We start from the raw sequence: 14,918 nt of genomic DNA, 5'->3' as shown, positions 1-14,918 counted from the left end.
TTTAGTCATCCTACTCTCTGAGAACACTTCAAAGCAAAAAATATAACAGGCTTCAGACTGAGGAATCTTCTGCAATTTAGCTTAATAGAATTAGTTATTTAGATACTAAACTGTTCTTTATTCATACATTTCTGAAATTCCCCATTCGCCCTCCAACACTGAGATCTATTGAGATTTGTACATATATTCAGAAATACTTGCATCCAACATTAAGCAGAAGCCCTAGGAGCCTCATTAGAATCTCCAGTCAGGTGAAGCTTTCTATAGGAGAATCAGAAATGCTGCAAACACAGCCCCAACATTTTAATCCCTTGCAATAATTTTGACCCTACCCCTACAGATAGTTTACAATGGCTCTAGGGTAAAGAAGAGGTTATTAGAGAACAACTAAATACTCATAGCAATACTGAGCTGGCAGATAGCACTATAACAGTAATGGATGCTCCTGGCTGAAAGCCCATAATGGTGACTGTGCTTATGGTACCACTCCTTACATAAAAAAACCTATACATTTATTCCCCTAATAGTCTGGAATATTTACCCAAATCAAAGACAACTTTGAATATAAAACGACTCACCAATAATTAGATTTTATACATGGGAAAAAATTTATGCAGGCACAGGGGGACAAAGAGAGTTGTGGGGGGGAGGCAGGACGCAGGTTCCCTTTGTTACCTTGCACTTCTCCAGCTGCGAGCGAGCTCTCCTATCTAGCAGTCCATTCCAACCCAGGGCAGACAGCTGCTCAGCTCCAGCTTCAGTCCTGAGCCCAGGACAAAACCAGAGCTAAGCTGACACTTGTCCCAGGTCAGTACTCGAATCCAAGATGAGGCTTTTTTATCCCGTGCAGTTGGGGGTGGTGAGGGGGTGAGAACCTCATCTTGGATTTGAGTAAATATGGTATGTGGCAAACTGGGGCTCTAGAGTACTGTTACTTTAAGGAGTCTGAAAGATGCAATTATCAAACTTCCTCCACCACCCCTAACATATTGGTTCTATAGCAAATCGGCTCTGTCTCCCAAGACAGAGACGAGGCAATCTGAGGTAGCACAGAAGATTAGTCCCAAAGACTATTTATGTTGCAATTTCTGAGCTGTATTACCCGTGACCTGCATTGACACTTCAGAGTGATCACTCTCTGAAGCAGTAAGAAAAAAATTCTTGAAACACTTTTAATGAAACCTCACAAAACTAATACTTGTTTTCATAGTCCTCTTAATGCTTAATTTTTTTATTTATTTTTTACAAATAAATGTAGGTTTTAAATGAAGGATAGGTACCAAACCTAGCATTTGTACAAATTTGGATAAACAGAAACAGTAAACAAATGCTAAGTGACAAGGGGCTGCAAGCATTTGGCATCAGATTAAGATACTGAAAATATTTTTAAGTTATTACAGCTACCTCATAGGGATAATTTTGAAGGTAGCCTTTAGGGATTTAGATATTTAAATTTTGATATGGAGAGTAAGAGCTAAATTTTTTTAATTTCTAAAAATGCATATCATATAACTAGGAAAGAGTTATAAATTAGTCTGGAATATTAGTATTACTATTGCTTTATTCTCTGCCATATAAATAGTCTGCATGTATATTATACGCATGTGGACTGATAGTTAAGTATATCCACATTTATTCTGGGATTATTTTACTAAGTTAACATAGACAGATTTAGAAGGAAACAAAAGTTTTTAAAAAAACAAGAAATAAAAGTTAGTGTCTATCTGCATACCCATTTTTTACATTTTAAATCATAACATTTCAGAAGGTACCTTCTATCCTGCATCCAGAGAAGAGTTCTTGTGTACTTACCTATGTTCTCGTACCACCTGTAAGTCTAATTTGCACTACTATTACCTGAATTTGGGACATGAAAAGAATTTCAGATGCCTGCTATAAAATTAAAATAAGTTTTGCTTGTATGGTAGTTACTGTCACTTGTAGAGATAGTTAATCTTGCAAATGCTGTTTTTGCTGGTACACATATTAAAGGCATAATTTCTAATAAAACAGTTGAAGGTTTGATCAATGAAACCTTTGCACATCTGGAATAGGTTTGATTCTATAGAAGAATAAAGAGAAGATGAATTGTACAGTTCTGCATTTTGTTAAAAACCTCATATTAATAACTTCACAGCTATTTCTAAACTCTTAAAACAGCCTATGACTTTTCCAAAATATACCTTTTGCACTGAAATTTTTCATGCTTAATTTTAGACTAAAACTGAAATTTGTTTGGCAAATTCTGCAATTTTTTCAAGCTCTTGATATATCAGCACGAAGATACTTATTACTGCACTAGGGTTTTTAACTTTGATAAATAAAACGATTTGGGTGTTAAAGTTCAGACTTGGCACTGAAGTAGGAAAGTCCTCATTAGAAAAACATGCATTTTCCTAAATCCGAAAATAAAAGAAATCATCAAGAAATGCAGTCCTAAATGTACATGTATAGCACTCAGAATTATCTTAACTACGCTCCCTTTGAAGTCAATGGGAATTTTACCGTCAACTTTAATGGGAATTAAGTTAAACTAATGCTGATTGCATTTGAAACCTTGTTGTAAAATTCTTTGAATGCAGTTGAAAAAAGTAGATCCATGCATATTCCCACAAGCAGAATTGCATCTTCAAGTCAATCTGAATACTATCTTAATCAAAGTAGTAATTTAACTGCGCAAACATCCTGAACAGGACTACGTCAAAAGAAAAGGACACAGCAAGACAAAAGGACTCAGCAGCTCTTGTAGTCAAGAGAAAAGGACCCAGCAGCTTTTGTAGTCCATTTGCTAGGCCCTCGTATCTGCAATTTTAACCTCAAAATATGCAAAAAAAATGTTAGGTGAACAAGCAATTTAGGAATCGACCATTCAAAAAAAAAAGTGCTGACACTGATTTTACTGTATGTCAATTCTTTCCTTTTGTGCTAATGAAACTATAGAGAGAGATAAACGTGACCTTTTTAAAAATCATGAAATATGTTTTTGAGCATTTCTGTAATCATGGTACTAGAAATGTTCTAGGAACCTCAAGGGTGCCCAAGAAATTTAGTTACATTTTCCACAACTGTAATTTTGCCACACATACTGCACGTGGAGTAAACAACTACAAACAGCTTAATCCTATTAATCTTACTCTTAGAGCAGTTCAATTAAATCAATAAAATATTCACATGAGTAAGTCAGATAGGATTTAATCCTACTACTTGAATAACATGGCAATTTAAACTTGTTATGGGGATCACAATACATTTCCTTTATTTTCACTGCATTTAAGAGCTGTGCATTAATATATATGTATATACAGTACATGCACATTAAAGATGTGTATATGCATAATCTGATTTCTTAGGATTACTGGCTTGATTTATAGAAAGTTCTTGCATACTTACCAACTTGCTCCCTAATCCTCTTACACAGTTTTATTCAGATAAAAGGTCAAAACAGAGCAATTGCATGAGACCTACCCCTACACATGCTCTATTGTTAAATGTGAGCATACACATTGAATAGGAGACTTTATTCCTTTAGAAAGTGCAGCTTGCCTGGTTGGCATGCTCACTCTCTGATACAGGTTTGGGTTGAACCATGCTAAGGAAGGAACACTTAAAGCAGCCAGGCCCCAAATGAACACTGAGAGATCACATATGTATACACACACACACATCTATTTAATGTATATGTATATACATTTGTATTAGTGCATAGATCTTCCCCAATTTTCACTGCATTTAAAATGTACTATGATCCATATAGCAACTGTACATTGTCATAAACAACTAGGACTAAATCCTACCTGTATTAGTCATGTGAATACTATTTTATAGGTTATAAGAACTTCATGTTATTGTTAACTGCCATGGGAAAAAAACAGGGAAGAGCAAGTTTGGATTTTATAGGCTGCCTGAACATTGCTTTGAAACTGGTTGGGAAAGACACCTGATCACACCTGAAAACTAGGAATTCAAACTGGGATTAAAGCCAAAAATGCAGCATTTTCTTGCTTGGGGTAGGGAAGGGTGGTATTTTAAAAGCAGTCTCTGCTGCCCTTCTCCTCTTAGTTAAATCAAAGTGATAAAAAGTGGCATTTCTTTTCATGACCATGTTGTCTACAGATAGGATGGAATCTGAGCTTTGATGCTTATTCCTATTGTAGATAGATGCCAAGTTGTAATAAACATCAATGATAGTTTGAAAGTTATAACACATTACTTATATGTTGCCCACTCAGAAGATTACTGAGTTTGAATGATCAGCACATTTAAAAATAAAAATCAATTCACTTTCTGCTTTTTGGCTAGCACTTAGGACCTGGAAGTGTTCCAGTTATCATAAAACCAGGCTATGTTAGCAATTTCCTGTAAGAATGAGTGGAAGGTGGAAGCGGGGTGGGGCGCGCTGTCTATTTAATAAATTCTTGGGTAGTTTATCTTATGCAGTAGCAAGAGAGTCCACAGACCATCACCTCACCATTTGGTACCATTGTAGTCCCTGGGCTTTATTATGGGAAATTCCATAGTCTGGAAAGATAAAGCATCAGACCAAAGAAACTAACCAAATTAATACCCATCAAAAATCCAATTATGTAATCTAGGAGGCCAAAGCCAAGGTAGTGCAAAATGCCAACATAAAAAGGTGGTTTGGACTTGTTACAACAACATTAATGGACTCATTTATATGAGCTATGGATAGCTTATCTCAACCACTAAGGAAACTGAATTCTCCAAAATATACAATACCTGCAGTGGGTGAGTTTGCATGGTGAGATTTTTTTGGCAAGTTAAAGATCTGTTCACCAGGATCTGGAGGGGGAAGAGCATCTTGGCCTTGTCGAGCCTCCACAGGATCATACTCTTTCCCATCATAGTTGGCATCGAAGAACTTCTTAAACCACTGGATAAAATCTAAGTTGTCTTGGAAACGTCCTTTAACCAGTTTCTCTACTGGAATTACCTGTAGATACAATGGTAAAAAATTCCAGTATTTCATTGCCAGGACATACACTTGCCTCTGCCTAACCAAACAAGAAGACTCTGTTAACTACACCTTCAACCCAACGTCTACTGAAACAGTAACTTCAGAAGCCATGATGGGAGTTCCAACTAGATCATATTTGTGTTAGAATAAGTAACACTGAGATTTTTAACCTTATAATTTTTTCCTTCCATACACGCTATATATAGAACAGTTTGTTTACATGCGAGAGTTTGGGAAACTGTCTGAAGTCTTAACATGCCAAACCAGAGTCTGTGAGAATCTCATTCGTGTCGTTATTTGAAAATTCTTTACCAAAATGAGACATCCAATAAAAATGATTAGGTGCCAATACTGCAGTATAATGACAGGGTTTGATACTGCTGTGTGGCAGACCAGAAATTAGTTGCCATTCCCAGAGTCTGTGGGCAGATAACGGTTATAGAGGGAATGCTCTGGAGGGAGTGCCACCTTGGCTTGCTTAACATTTCATACTGTCGATTAAAGGGTCAAGCTGAGTAGATCAGAAGTGAATTCCATCTTCATTTGGAAAAAAAAGTGGTCACAGCTTTGAAAGAGGGATGGAAATAACAAGGCTGAAACCAAATGCACAGTATTTTAAAGATTTAAGAAAGTCTATAGGACAGGGTTCACGTGACATGTCATACATTAGCCCCTTGATCTTTTCCACTTATATTTTAATGCTGTAGTGACATAATACAACTCTTTTTTTTCCTAGAGAAATTAGAAGAGTAAACCTCATTAGGATCTTCAACACTTTACTGATAGAGTCTATTTTAAAAAGAAACACCTGCAGTGCTCAGGGAATAATGACATGTTCAAATTGCAGCGTCCTAGAACAGAAAGGTGCATTCAACAGTTGGTGCAAGAACAATTCAACAGACATTAAAAATGAGGTCAGGAAGCTTTCTCCAGACAAATTTAAAATATGGATATTTTACGCGTACAGAACATAAAGCATGATTGTGTACTTTGAACTTAAATCACTTTAATTCAGTTTGATTTAGTTTCTTCTTTTGCTACTACTTATAAAACTTAAATTTCATAACCTTCTAGATAAAGATCATTCAGTAATTCCAGCATCAAGGTCATACCTTACAGTTGAACTAGAGTGTATTTCTTTAGAAAGATATCCAACCTTGTCTTAAAGTTTTCCAACAATGCTACATCCATAGTACACAATTCCAATGATTTACTATTTATAGCTCTTCATAACTGACTTGTAATAGTATTTATTCCTGTGGTAGATCCAGACTATTCATCAGTTTTCTGGACAGGAAATTCTCGGCATCAGACAGTTAAATTCACTACCCATGACACTGAGTTTTTCCCTCACCAAATGACTATCCTAGCATTGATTCACAACTATAAATTACAGTCCAGTAGACAGTATTTTACCATAAGGCCCCATACCTAAACCAGTGCTTCCCAAACTTTTCCTCAGCATGACCCCATTTCCTCAGCATGGCCCCTCACCCCCAACCCACAGCCCCCCACCCAGCAACCCCATCCTCTGATTTTGTGACTCCATTTGGGGTCATAACCCACAGTTTGGGAACTGCTGCCCTATACGGACACTGGAAACCTAATGAATGCATTCTCGTTCCATTCCTTGGCTGCCAAATATCATTGATCCAGTTTTCTACTTTAGCCAGCAAGATAAGAGTGCCTATTTCAATATTTCCCTCCTTTGGATCCTGCAACTCATTTTAGTTGTCAGAAGAGCCAGTGGAAACATCAAAACTGAGGACCCCAACTCAGACTTCCAGGTTCGGAAAATGGAGTCTGGACATTTTTGGTTTTGTTTCCTACTACTCGTTATATAAAATGCTGTAAAATGATTGAAGTTCACACTTAAAGTTATCCAAATAAAAATATAATACTGACCTTATCCACATTCATTCTTTTAAATGATGCTTGCAGAAGTTTGAAGTTGTGAATATATTCATGCTCCAGCTTTGCTTGAAACTTTACTTTCTTCAAGCTAATGCACCCTGGGAACAACATATCCATGAACTGGCAGTAGGCTGCTCCTATAAGAAGACGATACATAGACATTAATCTTGATGCACCCAGGTGAGACTAAGTGGCATTTATGACTGGAAGAGAAAGTAGCTATGGTTAATACTTATTGCTGTAATTTATTTTAATGCCAAGCACCCAAGACATGTGCATCCACTACATGTGGACTAGTGTAAATGACATATTAATAAAAAGTACTTCATCCAGTCTGGATGCACTGAGCACTGTTGGGTAACTTATAAAAAGGTAACCAGGACCAAGGCAAAGTAAATCATTCTTCCATCTACAACCAATGTACTTAGAGCAGCATGGCTAGGAACAGATGTTGCATTTATTCCTGAATAAATTGTGCCTGTGTTTATCCCAGAGCAAAAATATTCTTGAATTGGTGTGCATACACATCATCCTTCTAATCAGGATTTAGCGAGTAGCTGAATGTACTGCTGTTTTTCCTTCCAATGAATCATTGAAGCTATCCTAAGATAACAGCACAGATGCATATCCTGGGATAAACCATTCCCACCTTTTAAGGAGACAGATCAAAAAAGGGTTTCATAACCTTAGACAGCACTGAGATGTACTGCAGGTACCTAAATCCTAAGCAACCCTACTCAGCTGCTATCTAAAATTTGGGAAGGGCCCAAATTTATTTTTGTTTCCTTTTTTTGGACCTGCAAGTCTCTTAGGAGCCTGCAGTTCTACCTTGTACAGATGACCAGAGATGTGTCTAAGCAGGTAGACACCTAGCAGCCACCTAGCAGCCACTTGAGACCCATCAAGTTCCCGAATGCAGGCAGAGGTATTTACATCTCTTGTGGAGCCCCAATCAGGTAAGTGTGCTCAGAGCATACCTTTCACAAGAACATAAGATGTAATACTGGTCTATCCCAGTACCCCATCTCTGATACTGGCAAGAGTGGATGCTTTAGAAGGAAATCACAGAAAGCAGCAAGTTGAGTAAGTATGCACACGAAGGACAACTGTGGCCACTTGTACTCAAAGACAGCATTGGAAGAAGTAGTGTCTGCCTTTTACATAATGGCTACATAGCAAGAGGACTCACCCAAGAAGTGGGAGACATGGCTTATAGCCTCTTCTCTGGCCCATCTCTTCCACCTCCCACAAGATTGTATCTTAACCTGCAAGCTATGGGCCAAACCTTTTTGTTATTGGGTCATGGTACAGAAAGAAATACAAGATGCCAATGGCCAGAGATAGAAGACCAGAAAAAGCTAAACTCATCAGACCATGACTGGGCAATATGTAATCCATGGGAGCCATTAGATCCAGCCTACAGATGTGGGGCTTTGGTAGCATGTCACAGTAGGGAAGAGTGGCAGTGGCAGGAGCTTTCCCAGGGTCATGGCAGGGAGAAGCAGTGGTGCCTGTCTCTCTTTTACTGGAGCTGGATCATTCTTGCCCATGGTCTAGAGAGTATCATTCAGAAATGAGAACTCTCCCTGTGCTGCTGTGGGGAGAAGTGGTGCTGGCGGCTGAGTCCCAGCTCCCACCCTTCTCAGACCTGAGCTGGGTCACTCTGGCCTGCAGCCTCAAAAAGTTTGCCAACTGCTGGACAAGTCTATTTTATATAAAAAGTGGCACCCCTCCCCTTCCTCCCCCCGACTAGCCATAGGTTAAGAAGAGCAAGTCTTCCTCAGTTCTTTTACAGCAAGGGTGTCAAACATACCTTGCCTCCTGGGCAGGATCCAGACTGTGGGGCTTTTTGTGGGTAGAGCCAATAGTGGCCATGCATGGCAGTGGGCCAAGTGGGGCTATGGTGGCCCAGGCTTCATTTTCCCCCCTACCAGGAATGACCATGCCCAATTTGACCCCATAGCCCCGGATTCTTGCTCTGCCCCCAGATCCTATGGAGATACCAGGAACCCTACAGCCCAAAGGGAATACTCCCTGGGACGGATCCAGGCCATGGTCTGTATGTTTGACACCCCTGTTTTAAAGGGCAGGGGCCTACCCCTACCAGCACTGGATTCTGAGTGGACAGGGGCATCTTAATAGCAGTCCTGATTCAAGGTCTTAAGTTAGGGGTGGGCAAAATACTGCCCATAGACTGGATCTGTCCTACCAGGCAATTTCATCCATCCGGGGGTACCTATCAACTAGTTGTCCTCCACCTAGCCCTCACACCTTGGTCTCACCCCAGCCTAGTTTCCAAGCAGGACTGCTGTTGCCACTGCTGCAGCCGCCAGGGGACTGCTCAGCTTTCCCAGTGTCTTTCTTGCTCCTGGCACCAGTTAGGGAAATTGGGGGCAGGGGTGAGGCTGCAGCTGGGTGGGAGCACAGAACTTGGGGCTGGGACTGGCAGCAGTGCGGAGCCCATGCCCAGGGGGGGAAATGGTAACATGGAACTAAGGTGGACATGGTGTAGGTGGGAGGGAGGGTGGGGGGACGTATTCCCACACACTCCCTCCCATAGCGCACAGCCCCTGCCAGTGGCGGCAGCAGCAGCAGCAGCAGCTGGCAGGCAATCAGGGTAGTCATAGCCCTTGCAGGTGCTGGCAGTGCACAGCCATGCAGCCAGTGCTGCACATGGCAGCAAGGCATGCAACCTGGCCAGCTCACCTCTTATCACACAGGGCTCCACATGGTACACATGCAGCTGCCAGCACTCACGCACCATCAGGGGAAGCCCTGCATGATGGAGCCAGCTGCCTTCACTGGTCTCTGCTGCAAAGGTGCTGGGACTGGAGCTCTGCCCCCTTGCTCCCCCGCCCCAGTCCCAGGACCTGCATGTCTGCATTTCTGTTCTTCTGTAGAACTTAGGACGGGGCAGGCTATTATTTCAGCTGGAGGGCTGCTTAATGAGTTTTGGTGAACTGTCAAGGGTTGCAAGGGTAGCTCCACCTTTTGACAGGGGCCTCGCCCCCTCATTGCCAGCTTGGAACCGGAAGTCCTACCCCTAACCCCTGACATTTGCCACAAAGTCCCTCTACTTGCCTTCCGCCACCCCCCAAAGTACTCCTTTTTGCAGGGGAGGGTTGCCAGCTTGGAACCAGAAAAAAATAAATCCTATGCTAAAAGTCAAACACATACTATAACATATTTTAATTGTATTACAGAAAATATTTTCATCATGATTTGTGTTTGCATAGTGTATATATGATTGCATAATAACTCAGAAAGAAAGTCTTACTCCTGTATATTGTGTAGGGGATGTGGGGTGTAGTTGGGGGTGGGGGGGTGTGTATGGTGGGGTGTGGGGAGTATGTGTTGGTGCTTGTGAGGGGGTGTGGCTGTGTGTGTGAGGGGGCAGTAGGGTATGTTGGGGTGTGCATATGTGGGGGCAGCATGCAGGTGTGTGGGGTGTGAGGGAGGGTGGGGAGTGTGGGGAACCCCCCACACACTCCCTCTGATGGTGCATAGCCCTGTTCAGTGGCAGCAGCAACAACAGGTGGCAGATGCTCATGGCCTTCGCAGGGGCCACTGCCCAGCGGCGTGCAGCTCCAATCAATGCTGCATATGGCCCAGCCAGCCTGCCTCTATTGCATGGGGTTCTGCAAGGCGCACGTGCAACTGCTGACACTCACAGCACCAGGGAAAGCCCCATGCAGTGAAGCCCCAAAGCCATGCACTTGTTTTTGCTTAGATCTATGCAACTACCAATGGGGAATTTTTTGATCACCTTTGGAACAACTCCTCATGTCCTACATAGGAAGCCTAAGTGCCTAAACTTTGGGTATGGATTACACTCTGAGGGCCAGATACATAGCAGGTGGGCACTGAGAGACTTTCCCTTGGATCTTGCCCGGACTCCTTTCCCATTTTAAAACAAAGCCACCTAATCAGAACCCCCAAACTCTCTGCAGCTGGACCAAGTGAAAACATTTTTTGTCCCCTGGCGCTGGAAGTCTCAAACTACTTTACATGTCAGTACCACACAGTCCCTAGGTAATCTATTCAAAGACCATATATCAAAGCATGGCTTAAAACAGGCAGAACAGCAAAGACTCAGGGTTACATGACTATAGACAGAAATTACAGGATGTCAGCCAATGGGATTAAAGTATCCAATGACAAAAAAGTTCAGGGAAATTTTAAGATAAAGCATTAAGAATAAGTGAGACACAGAAACAGAACTATACCTGTGCATGCAGGTAACTGAATGCTTAGTACTATTTTCACATTCAGTTTCAAATGTCAAAAATAAGAATTTTGTTCATTCATGAGAAGTTCTAATGCATGTAAACACTGGTGCGTGCATTTCATAAGTTATCTCAGTTGAGACTTTTTTTGGTGAATTTTTAGTGTTGTTTGGTATCCAGGTATGGTACTAGATTAATACTAGACAAAGAAGATGACAAATTTTTAAACCTGACCACATTTTACATCAATGTGCCTCAAGCATTTTTGGAGGGATCAATATTTATGTATCACATAGTTCTCATTTTCTGTACCCAGTCATCCATCATATGAATGGTGACAGAGATTGTGACTCCCAGCAAAGAAAAGAAACAGTCTGAGCTAGGAAAATGAGTTACACAAGATATGAATGGGGCTATCGTGTATGTGACTTCTTGTCAAGGCTATGGCAAAAGCTAAGACTTAGCGCTGAGCACTGCCAGTATTTCTGAGTATCTTTTTTCCACAGCATAACTTAGTAGGTGAAGTTTACAGTAAGGATATGAATTTCCAAGGACACCTCATTCTTAGTGGCCTGTAATGGCTTTGGTATGATCAGAAAGAAAACTAAAGACATCCCTGTAAGAAAAGAGTCCATTGACTAGATAAAAACCATCAGATGAAACGCCTGCATCTATGAATAGGAATAGCAATACAGAGTTTGTATTTAGTGATGCTATCCACTAATCAAAGTTATGTAACATAGTACTGTTTAAAAAGTGAACAGTTAGTAATAATACAAACCATACAATATTCTATTTGGATTTATTTAGAGGTCATTATGCAACTAATTCAGGATGTAAAGAGTCTGGAATAAACTCCATTCTTCTATAGTACAGGGTTTCATGGTGCTGAGGTACCCACAATTTTCCCTAAAGCAATCATTTTCGTTTATAGAATGGCTGAACCCCCCCCAAAGAAACCCAACACATTCTAAAACTATTTTAATATCTGCTGGTAACGTACATTCTTCCTGCATCCATAGACCAGTGATTCTTAACCAGAGTACTATGGCACTCTGATGTGCCTTGAGTTCCTTTCAAGGGTGTCATGGGGTGCCACACACTGCTGGTACTCTTAGGTGTGCAAACATGATTCACATGACAAACACAGGGATTTCAAACAGGAACCCACAGTGTTAAACATATTCTGACCTGCTGTGGTCCAAGTTCTTTTTGTAGTAAAAAACAAGTGAAAACTATGAGTTTGTGTTTTGAGTCTACCAAGGAGTACCTTGAGTCTATTAAGTGAATAGTTTAGAACAGTGGTTCCCACTCTTTTCTTGCCACGACCCGCTGCTGGGAGCAGAGGATGGCAGTAGCCTGGGGACAGGGAAGCTCCTGGCACACGGCGCGACTTGTCCTTTGTGGACCGGCATTGCCCCCATGACCCTCATTTGGGTCACGACACGAGGTTGGGAACCGCTGGTTTAGAACCACTGCTCTAGACACAGGCTTATTAGGATTGACACATGAGGGACGATGCTTTTCTGTGTTCTTTACTTATATTGGCAATTCTTTCTCCTGTACCTTGCAGTCAGACAGTAGCTGGCTGTGTGCAATACTTAGGTACCAGAAATAATGTGAATGTATTCCATTAAAGCACTGACCTGGATTTTGGTCTCTAATATAGTAATGAATCTTGTGACCTGACCACTCCAACAATAGTATGATCTTTACAGTAGGGATTTAGTTTTTTAAAGCAAGTCTTCCTAGGTGAACAGAGCAATATGTTACCAAATAGAGTCAAAACCAAGTGAAACCACTACTAGTTCAAAGTTTGAGGTGGTTGAACACAGTAGAAGGGGCAAAATATAAATAAGGGTAATGGCCATGCTAAAATCCTTAGGGGAAAAATGAGGAATTGGATTAACTATGTTTAACATTACAGACTAAACCACACTAACTCACAATTACTAGACTTGCATTATGAACTCTGAGACAAAGACAAAACAACACAGTTTATGACATCCAGGGTTCAGTCACCAGCTCCTCTAACATTTTATATGTCATCTCCTGCTTACATTGCCCCTCTGCTGTTTACCTTGGACAGAAAGGGCAATCTCTACATGAAAGAATGAATGGACACTGATCTGACATCAAGTCCAGAAATACACAAAAGCCTGTGGCAGAACATCTTAACTTCTCTGGACCTCAGAACAGCTGTTCTTAGACAGCAAAACTTTAAAAACCAAACTTGAATATGAAACTGTGGAACAAGAAATCATCCACAGACTGAATTGTGTTAAGTATGGTCTCTGGATTCTTATCCCATAACCTGGAATAGCTTTTAACCCCCAGGATCCTATGGGCTCATCACTGTTGTTCTTTTCAACCCACATTTACCAGTCTCAGCTGTGCTCTCTCTCCTGTCCTTTGTATATGAGGTAGAAGGAAGGGCATAGACACACTTTATAAACTAACTGAATCAGAAATGCATAAGCTTTCATAAGCAAGAGCTCACTTCTTCAGATGGTATCACTCTTTGAATTTAAAACACTCTTTCTATTTGAGCTCCTGCTCCTTGATGGTTCTTCCATAGCATCTGATGAAGTAAGCTCTTTTCTTATGAAAGCTTATGCATCTCTGAATTAGTTAGTTTATAAGGTGCAACTTTGCCTTGCCTTCTGAGAAAGGGAGTAGAGTTTGAGCTCTCATACCTAGAAAGGTAATTGCTGAGAAATGTCAAGTTCTCATGTATAGCTAGTGCCTATACCCAGAACACTGCTCTCCCTCCTCATAATGTAGGCAGGGCCAGATTAACCCTTTAGTGGGCCCTAGGCAAACAAACTCATGGGCACTGACTTTTGTCACTCAATAATTATAATATGCAAAATAAACACAACTAGGCCCCTTCTTTACTTAGGGCCTTAGGAATGTGCCTGGTTTGCCTATGCGTTAATCCAGCCCTGAATGTAGGTAATAAAAAATTCTTATAGCCATTTATTCCCCAGCACAGACACTTATTGCAGATCATTAGGACCTTTATACCTAAACATTTTAGTTGTTCCCGCTACTATCAAGAAATTTTGCACAGCCAGAAGGGAGAGAAGCCTTTAAAAAACAGAAGGGATTGAGAGGCAAATCCAGTCATTAACTCTTAGTTTGACCAGGCTTTAAAGTTAGAACTGGCCCGCTAATGTTGCAGAAAGTTCTACCTGTGACAATAGGGCTGTGCGAAGCTTCCATCGCTGATTTGATTCAGCAGAGATTCGGTGGTTGAATCTCCAAAACCGAATCAAATCAGGAGACTCTTTAATCTCTCCAAATCAAATCGGAACCCTCTGACTTGATTCAGAAAGATTAGATTATTCAGACATAGATAGCGCTTTAAAAAATTTTTTCTACATACCTCAGGGCACTTGGCGGCTCATGAATACTGCGATGGTGGGGCGGATGGAGTGTCCCACAGGAGTGCAGTAGGGTCCCCAGAGGACTCAGCAGCAGACCCAGAAGCGCTTCTGGGTCGACTGGGGGGCTCCTCTGCACTCCCTGGCTCGGTGACTGGTGCCTCCTGAGTCTGGGTGCACGGGCGGGACACCCCAGTGTGCTTGGTGGTGGACCCAGAAGCAGACCAGAAGTACTTCTGGGTTCACTACCAATCATGCAGGGTCCCCCCCACCTTGCACTCCTGTGGTATGCTTCATCTCCCCCACCATCACAGTGTTCACGAGCCACGCCCGGTACCTCGAGGTATGTAGAAAAAACATTTAAAGCTGTGTCTATGGCTAAATTGCTGATTCTCTGAATCAGCATCAAATCTTCAG

General features: G+C 41.3%; 1 protein-coding gene across 5 annotated transcripts in view; it reads right to left on the bottom strand.

Moving 5' to 3' along the window:
- The window catches only part of MAPRE2 (microtubule associated protein RP/EB family member 2), a 138,033-nt gene that overhangs the window by 23,382 nt on the left and 99,733 nt on the right, over positions 1-14,918 (bottom strand). For all 5 annotated transcript variants that reach the window (XM_090039927.1, XM_090039924.1, XM_090039926.1 and 2 more), the window contains 2 exons: positions 6,881-7,026; positions 4,738-4,951 (listed from right to left, as the gene is read on the bottom strand). In XM_090039927.1, coding sequence (XP_089896053.1) covers positions 4,738-4,951; positions 6,881-7,026 — 360 coding nt within the window. The remainder of the gene's footprint in view (positions 1-4,737; positions 4,952-6,880; positions 7,027-14,918) is intronic.

The sequence above is a fragment of the Crocodylus siamensis genome, chromosome 3 (assembly GCF_052110815.1).
Source record: "Crocodylus siamensis isolate JL-2025a chromosome 3, ASM5211081v1, whole genome shotgun sequence".
NCBI lineage: Eukaryota > Metazoa > Chordata > Crocodylia > Crocodylidae > Crocodylus > Crocodylus siamensis.
This window is presented reverse-complemented; position numbering and strand designations above follow the sequence as displayed.